This window comes from Choloepus didactylus, chromosome 8 (assembly GCF_015220235.1).
Source record: "Choloepus didactylus isolate mChoDid1 chromosome 8, mChoDid1.pri, whole genome shotgun sequence".
In the NCBI taxonomy this organism is placed as follows: Eukaryota; Metazoa; Chordata; class Mammalia; order Pilosa; family Megalonychidae; genus Choloepus; species Choloepus didactylus.
In genome coordinates this window covers 86,913,032-86,921,427 of record NC_051314.1, presented here as the reverse complement: position 1 = coordinate 86,921,427, position 8,396 = coordinate 86,913,032, and the positions used below count along the sequence as shown (strand labels likewise).

Here is an 8,396-nt window from a genome sequence, read left to right as displayed (position 1 = left end):
AAACTTTCAGCAGAGTTCCCAGCTTGTGGCCTGCTCTGCAGAATTCACGTTTGTCATTCTCCATGGTCATGTGAGCCAATTCATATAATAAATTTCATCATACTTACATATTTACATCCTGTCATTTCTGTTTCATGAAGAACCCTGATTAATACACTTACAAAGAAAAAAAGAAATAACTAAAATCAGAAATGAAAGGGAGGATATTACTACTGACCCCACAGAAATAAGAAGGATAATAAGAGGAACAGCCATATACAAAAAAATTAGATAACCTAGATGAAATGAACAAATTCCTAGAAACACACAAACCACCTACACTGACTCAAGAAAAATAGTACATCTCGACAGACCAAATAATCAGTAATCAAAAACCTCCAAACAATGGTAGCATGTTATTGTGGGAATAATTAACAGTGCTGAATGGTGTGTGAGTGTGGTGGAAAGGGGAAGTTTAGAATCATGTATGTCACCAGAAGTTGGAGGTTAAAATATGGGAATGTATAACACAGTAAATCTTGTGATGAACAATGTCCATGATTAACTGTACAAATATGAAAAAGTACTTTCATGAACTAGAACAAATGTATGACACTATTGCAGGGCATTAATAATAGAGGGGTATATGGGAAAACATATACCTATTGCAAACTATGGACTATATTTTAATACCGTTTCATCAACAGAAACAAATGTACCACACCAATGCTAAGGATCAATAATAGGGGAGCGTAGGGGTATGGGAGGATTTGGGTTTTCATTTTTGTTTCTTTTCTGGAGTAATGAAAATGTTCTAAAATTGATCATGGTGATGTATGTACAGCTATATAATAATAGTAGGAGCCAGTAATTGTACACTTCGGATGGTTTGTATGGCATGTGAATATACCTCAATAAAACTGCATTTAAAAAAAAAACCCTCCAAACAAAGAAAAGCCCAGGACCAGATGGCCTCACAGGTGAATTTTACCAAACATTCTAAGAATAATTAATATCAATCCTGCTCAAACTCTTCCAAAACATTGAAGAGTTTGGCCTCATTCTATGAGGTTGGCATCAATCTAATATCACAGAAATATAAAGATACAACAGGAAAAGAAATTTACAGACCAATATCCCTTATGAATAGAAATGTAAAAATCCTCAAAAATATTAGCAAACTTAATCCAACCACCCATTACAAGAATTATACACCATGATCAAGTGGTATTTATCCCAGGTATGCAAGGATGGTCAACATAAAAAAACAATTAATATCATATACTACATTAATAGAACAAAAGGAAAAAAAACACATGATCACCTCAGTTGACACCAAAAAGACATTTGACAAAATCCAGCAAACTTCTTCTTAAAAAAAAAAAACATAGAAAACTAGGAATAGAAGGAAACTTCCTCAATATGTAAAAGGGCATATATGAAAAACCCACAAGAATCATCATACTTGATGGTGAAAGACTGGAAACTTTCCCTCTATGATCAGGAAAAAAACAAGGATGCCCAGTATCACCACTGTTACTCAACACAGTACTGGAAGTTCTAGCAAGAGAAATTAGGCAATAAAAAGAAATAAAAGACATCCTAACTGGAAAGGAAGAAGTAAAACTTTCCCTCTTTTCAGATGACATGATCCTATATAGAGAAAATCCAAAAGTCTGCAACAAAGCTACTAGAACTAATAAACAAATTCAACAATGTAGTAGGGAACAAGATCTACATCCAAAAATCAGTAGTGTTTCTACACACCAGTAATGAGCAATCTGAAGAGGATATCAAGAAAAACATCCATTTACAATAGCAGTGGAAAGAACCAAATATATAGAAATAAATCTAACCAAGGATGTAAAGTACTTGTTCATGTAAATCTATAAAACATTACTAAAAGAAATCAAAGAAGACCTAAATAAATGGAAGGACATTCCATATTTGGGGAATTGAAGACTAAATATAGTTAAGAGGTCAATTCTACCCTAAGTGATTAACAGATTCAACACAATCCCAATCAAACTTGCAACTGCCTTCTTTGCATAAATGGAAAAGTTGCTTATCAAGTTTACATGGAAGGGTAAGGGACCCTAAATAGCCAAAAACATCTTGAAAAAGAAGAACAAAGTTGGAAGACTCAAACATCCCAATTTTAAAACTTATTACCAAAAAAAAAACTTTTTTCAAAGCTACAGTAATCAAAATTTCATGATACTGGCACAGAACAGGCATATAGACAAATGGAATTGAATTGAGTGTTCAGACAAAAACCCACACCTCTGTGGCCAACTGGTCTTCAATAAATGATGCTGGGAAACAATAGCCATATGCAAAAGGATGAAAGTGGACCCCTACCTCACATCATATATAAAAACTAGCTCAAAATGTATCAGAAGCCTAAATGTAACAACCAAAACTATAAGCCTAGATGAAACATAGGGAAGCATCTTCAGGACCTTGTGTTAGGCAATGGTTTCTTGGACTTTACACGAAAAGTATGGGCAAAAAAAAGAAAATATCAATAAATGGACTTCAACAAAATTTAAAACTTTCGTACATGAAAGGAGTTTATCATGAAAGAAACAGACAACTTAAAGAATGGGAGAAAATATTTGGAAACCACATATCTGATAAGGGCTTAATATCCAGAATATATAAAGAAATCCTTCAACTCAACAACAAAAAGGTAAACAACCTAATTAAAAATGGGCATAAGACTTGAATAGACATTTCTCCAAAGAATATATACAAATGGCCATTAAGTACATGAAAAGATGTTCAACATCACTAGCCATTAGGGAATTGTAAATCAAAACCACAATGAGATACCATTTAACGCCCAGTAGAATGGCTACTATTTTTTTTAAAATGGAAAATAACAAGCATTGGAGAGGATGCAGAGAAATAGGAACAGTCACTCATTGTTGATGGGAAAGTAAAATGGTATAGCTGCATGGAAAACATTTTGAGTTTCCTCAGAATGTCAAGTTTATAATTACCATATGACCCTGCAATCCCACTTCTAGTTATATACCCAAAAGAATTGAAAGCAGGAACTTGAAGAGATATTTTCAAACAAATGTTTATGGTGGCATTATTCAAAATAACCAAAAGATGGAAGCAACCTAAGTGCCCATCAATGCTTCACCAACATATTTATACACAATGGAATATTATTTAGCTATAAGAAAGGAATGAATTTCTGATTCATCCTACAACATGGATGAACCTTGAAGACATCACGTCAAGTGAAATAAGCCAGAAGCAAAAGGACGAATATTGTCTGATCTCACTAATATGAAATAATCAATAAGCAAATTCAGAGACACAGAAACTAAAATAAACATTACCAAAGGATGGTTTTGGGGTGGGGAATGGGGAATTAATGATTAATTGATACAGAGTTTCTGTTGGGAGTGATGGAAATTTTTGGCAAAGGATAGTAGTGATGGTAGTACAATATTATGAATGTGATTAACATTACGGAATTATATATATGAATGCAGTTAAAAGGAGAAATTTACATCAGAAAGAACCAGATGTAAATTCTGGTTCTTTCTGATGTAAGGAAAATGTTCAGAGATAGATTGTGGTGATGAACGCATAACTATGTTATCATACTGTGGACAGTGGATTGCATATCATGGATGATTGTATGATGTGTGAATGTATTTCAATAAAACTGAATTTAAAAAAAAAAAAAAAAAAAAAAAAAAAAAAAAAAAAAAGGAGAAATTTAGGTTGTATATATGTTAGTAGAATAATTTTTTTAAACCATAGGACTCTACAACACAAATGGTGAACTGTAATACAAACTATGGACTATAGCTAACAGTATAATTATAATAATATTGTTTCATCAATTGTAACAAAGGAACCACAGTAATGGAAAGTGTTAATAATAGGAAAAACTGTGTGTGAGTAGGGGTATATGGGAGCTCTGTATTTTCTGCACGATTTTTCTGTAAACCCACTTCTCTAATAAAAAGTTTTTAAAGAATATAATAGATAAATTGTGATACAAGTCACACAATAGAATACAGCACCAAAAACGAACATGCTACAACTACACAGAACATCAATACGTCTTAAAAACGTAATGTTGAAAAACCTTGCCCAGAATCAGGCGTGTAACCAGCGGGAGCGGTGGCGGCAGCGGCAGTACAGCCCTGGCGCTGGGAACAGTTACCCAGAGGGAGCACGAGGCGCAGGGAGACGCTGGCTGCGCGGACCAGGTGACAGTGAGAGGGGTACTTCATAAATATTTGTTCAAGGAGTGTAATCAGTGAAACTGGATCAGATACGAGGAAGATTTTGGCTAATTATACAAGGTCCATCATTTTTAAAAAGACGAATAACTTGTTTTGTTTGCTTTACAAGATAATTTTGGATTCAGACTTTTTCAAGGTACTAAATTTTGACAACTTCGCACCATGCATGAGTATGAGCTGGTCGTTCATGGCTCAGGAAATGTTGGAAAGTCTGCTCTGACTGTGCAGTTCGTTCAAGGAATTTCTGTTGAAAAATATCCCATGGTAGGAGATTCTTATAGAAAGCAAGTTGTAGTAGATGCACAATAGTGTATGCTCAAAATCTTGGGTACTGCAGGAACAGAACGATTTACAGCAGTGAGGGATTTGTATATGAAAAATGGACATGGCTTTGCCTTAGATTATTCTATCACTGCACAGTCCACATTTAATGATTTGCAAGGTCTGAGAGAACAGATTCTTCGAGTAAAAGACACCAATGATGTCCCAATGATTCTCGTTGGTAGTAAGCATGACTTGGAGGATGAAAGAGTTGTAGGAAAGGAGCAAGGTCAAAATCTAGCAAGACAATGGAACAACTGTGCATTCTTAGAATCTTCTGCAAAATCAAAAATAAATGTTAATGAGATCTTTTATGACCTAGTACTGCAAATTAACAGAAAAACTCCAGTGCCTGGGAAGGACTGCAAAAAGACATCATGTCAGCTGCTTGAATATACTAAATGCACAGTAGCTCTGAGCCAGGTCTGAAGAACTGTTGCCTGATTCAACAGTGCCATCATTCCAACTTTGTAAAACCTACCAACATCTTAAATGGACTTTCCTATGGTGGTACCCTTTAAGAGGCGGATGAAAGCTACTACATCAGTTTGCACATTCTAATCACTTTCCAGTATCGCAAGAGAGATTTTTACTTATATAATAGTCCTAGGTCGGTTGCTGCAAAGGAGAGGCTAGGCCTCCCTATGGTTGTGCCTAAGAGCCTCCTCCCGAATGCCTCTTTGTTGCTCAGATGTGGCCCTCTCTCTCTGGCTAAGCCAACTTGAAAGGTGAAATCACTGCCCTCCCCCCTACGTGGGATCAGACACCCAGGGGAGTGAATCTCCCTGGCAACGTGGAATATGACTCCCGGGGAGGAATGTAGACCTGGCATCGTGGGACGGAGAACATCTTCTTGACCAAAAGGGGGATGTGAAAGGAAATTAAATAAGCTTCAGTGGCAGAGAGATTCCAAAAGGAGCCGAGAGGTCACTCTGGTGGGCACTCTTACGCACACTTTAGACAACCCTTTTTAGGTTCTAAAGAATTGGGGTAGCTGGTGGTGGATACCTGAAACTATCAAACTACAACCCAGAACCCATGAATCTCGAAGACAGTTGTATAAAAATGTAGCTTATGAGGGGTGACAATGGGATTGGGAAAGCCATAAGGACCACACTCCACTTTGTCTAGTTTATGGATGGATGAGTAGAAAAATAGGGGAAGGAAACAAACAGACAATGGTACCCAGTGTTCTTTTTTACTTCAATTGCTCTTTTTCACTCTAATTAGTATTCTTGTTATTTTTGTGTGTGTGCTAATGAAGGTGTCAGGGATTGATTTAGGTGATAAATGTACAACTATGTAATGGTACTGTAAACAATCGAAAGTACGATTTGTTTTGTATGACTGCGTGGTATGTGAATATATCTCAATAAAATGAAGATTAAAAAAAAAAAAAATAGTCCTAGGGTTTGCAACTGGTAATACCGGAGGCTACATCCAGTATTACTGCTTAAGAGACCTTCATCCACCAACGTTATACATGTATGAAAATGGCGTACTGTAGATTTTAACACACCCCATAAACTTTGTATTGGAGAGGACAATAATGTAAATCCTGAATGCACCACTATTTTAGCTTAATAAAAGAAAGTCCAAAGAGTTCCTACATAGACTACTTCAGATAACTTCACTTCTTTGATACTTGTAGCTTACTGTAATTTTTTTAAGAAATTCAAGTCATTATCATTGTATTGTACAAAATAAATGCTTTTTAACACAGCTATATAGTTTTTTTTAATTTTTGAAAAACCTGTGGAGACAATGATCTTGTCTTTAAAAATAATAGTCCTTTCAGTAAAATGTCTTAGATTAAAGACATTGCTTTTAATATCCGTCAGGAAGGAAATGTCCAGACTTCAAATCTCTTATTATATGTTTCCTTTTTTGTTTACACCTATGTTTATAGTTGTGTGTACAGTGGGAGTCTACAACAAGAAGTGTACATTTTCAAACAATTTTTTAATGATTTGACAATTTTTGTAAATCATTTTCAGGCTTCTGCAGCTGTAGACTCTCACTGTGAATCTCTTGCTTGCTCATGCGTAAGTGTATTTACAATACCGACTATATAGGTTAGTGATTGTTTTACATGTGTAACGTTTTAGTTGAGATGTTAAATGGTGGACAAGTACTATGGATGTGGAAAGTAATTTTAACCATATGTAATTGGTCACAAGGCCTAATTTACAGTAATGATTGCTGTTCTATTTAAAAATGCCTTGTTGCTTCGTATGCATTGACATTTGGGTGTAAAGATTGTGTGTCTGTCCAACAGGGAGCCACAGTATTTAAATTGACCAACCTAATGTTACAACTACTTTGAGGTGGCCAAATGTAAACTAAAGCCTTAATTAAAGTTGTGTAATTTGTATAACTTAGCATCAGTAGTTCAATAAATTTGGATTGCCATGCAAGGGCTTGCATTATAATTACTTGCCACTTGAATGTTTTGTGTAATGTTCAACAGTGCTGGTAAATAAATATGGGTTTAACTTCTTTAAAAAAAATGTTAAACAAAATATCTGGGTACAGAGGGATTCCATTTAAGATCAAAAGCAAGGGGAACAAATTATATTTTGTGGATGTATAACTAAGTGATAAACTGTAAAGAAATATAAGGAAGTGGCTACCAAAAAAATCAGCATAGTGCTTACCTCTGGGCATGGAGAAGACTGCAATCAGGAAGAGACCTCTGAGGGGTATATATTTTGGTCTGCATTCCTGTTATATAAGTGTTCAATTTATAAATTTCATTAAATGGCACAGTTACATTTTGTGCGCAATAATTTACTTGTGCTATATTTCACATTAAAGGATAATAAGGTAAGAAGGGAGTGATGGGGGAGGAAAGAAGAGACAAAGGGAGGATAGAAGGAAGATTTTAGGGAGGGTAGAAGGGGCAGAGAAAGGAATACAAGGGCCTAGAAGCCATGCTGTGGGAGGAGATGAACACAAGGGACCTTTCAAGGAGGTTCTTACATGTTAAATGCTTTCTTCTTGGATTCTTGGGAAGACCAAATAGAGTGATCAGTTTTAAGTTATTTTCCTCCTATATTATAATTTCTTATGATTATACTAGCCCTTTAAAAAGAATTAGGAGGGAGATCTAAGATGGTGGCATAGAGAGGAGTGGAAGCTAAGTAGTCCCCCTGGAACAACTAAAAAAAAAAAAACAGAAACAACTAGTAAATAATCCAGAATAACTGCAGGAGGACAGACGTGAACATCCAATCATCATACACCAACCTGAATTGGGAGGAATGCCCAAAATCACAGCACAAAATCTGTAAGTAAGAACTGCAGTTCCAAATCGGGAGACCCCCTCCCCCATAGCCCAAGCTACAAAGCCTCGTGGTGCCAGAGAGGAGCTTTCTCCCAGCAAGCGAATATAGCTCAGCTGAGCTCCAACTGGGGTTTTCATTAGCGAGTGTGAACTGCTCACTATGAGGTGTGAATCCCCAACAAGTAGACAGAGGCTTTGGGTGACAACTTACCTTGGAAAGCAGGAGGGTCTCCTCAGACTAGCTCTGTTCCTTTTTCAACTCAGCGGAGAAAGCCTCAGCCATTTTGAGTTCCCAGTTCTGTGACCCAGACAAGGGTGTGGCACAGGCAGAGAGAGACCATTGAAATGCTAATGACCTCCCCCTAAGGCAACCATCTTCTCTAAAGAGGAAAGGGGTGGGGCCCAGCTTTACTGCCTGTCTTTCATTCAGCACTTACACCAGTCAAGAATTATAGGCTAATCTTTGCATCAGGCAGATTGCATCCCTGCAAGGCCCAGCGGCCCAGGGCTTAGTTTGAGGGATGACCTGCACA

At 36.5% G+C, this 8,396-nt stretch overlaps 1 protein-coding gene across 1 annotated transcript; it reads left to right on the top strand.

Annotated features, from left to right (window-relative positions):
* Positions 1-4,418: 4,418 nt before the first annotated feature.
* Positions 4,419-5,006, top strand: LOC119542790 (ras-related protein Rap-1b-like). Its single transcript, XM_037847441.1, has 2 exons — positions 4,419-4,474; positions 4,598-5,006. The coding sequence occupies exons 1-2, from the start codon at positions 4,419-4,421 to the stop codon at positions 5,004-5,006; spliced, it is 465 nt and encodes a 154-aa protein (XP_037703369.1).
* Positions 5,007-8,396: the final 3,390 nt, after the last annotated feature.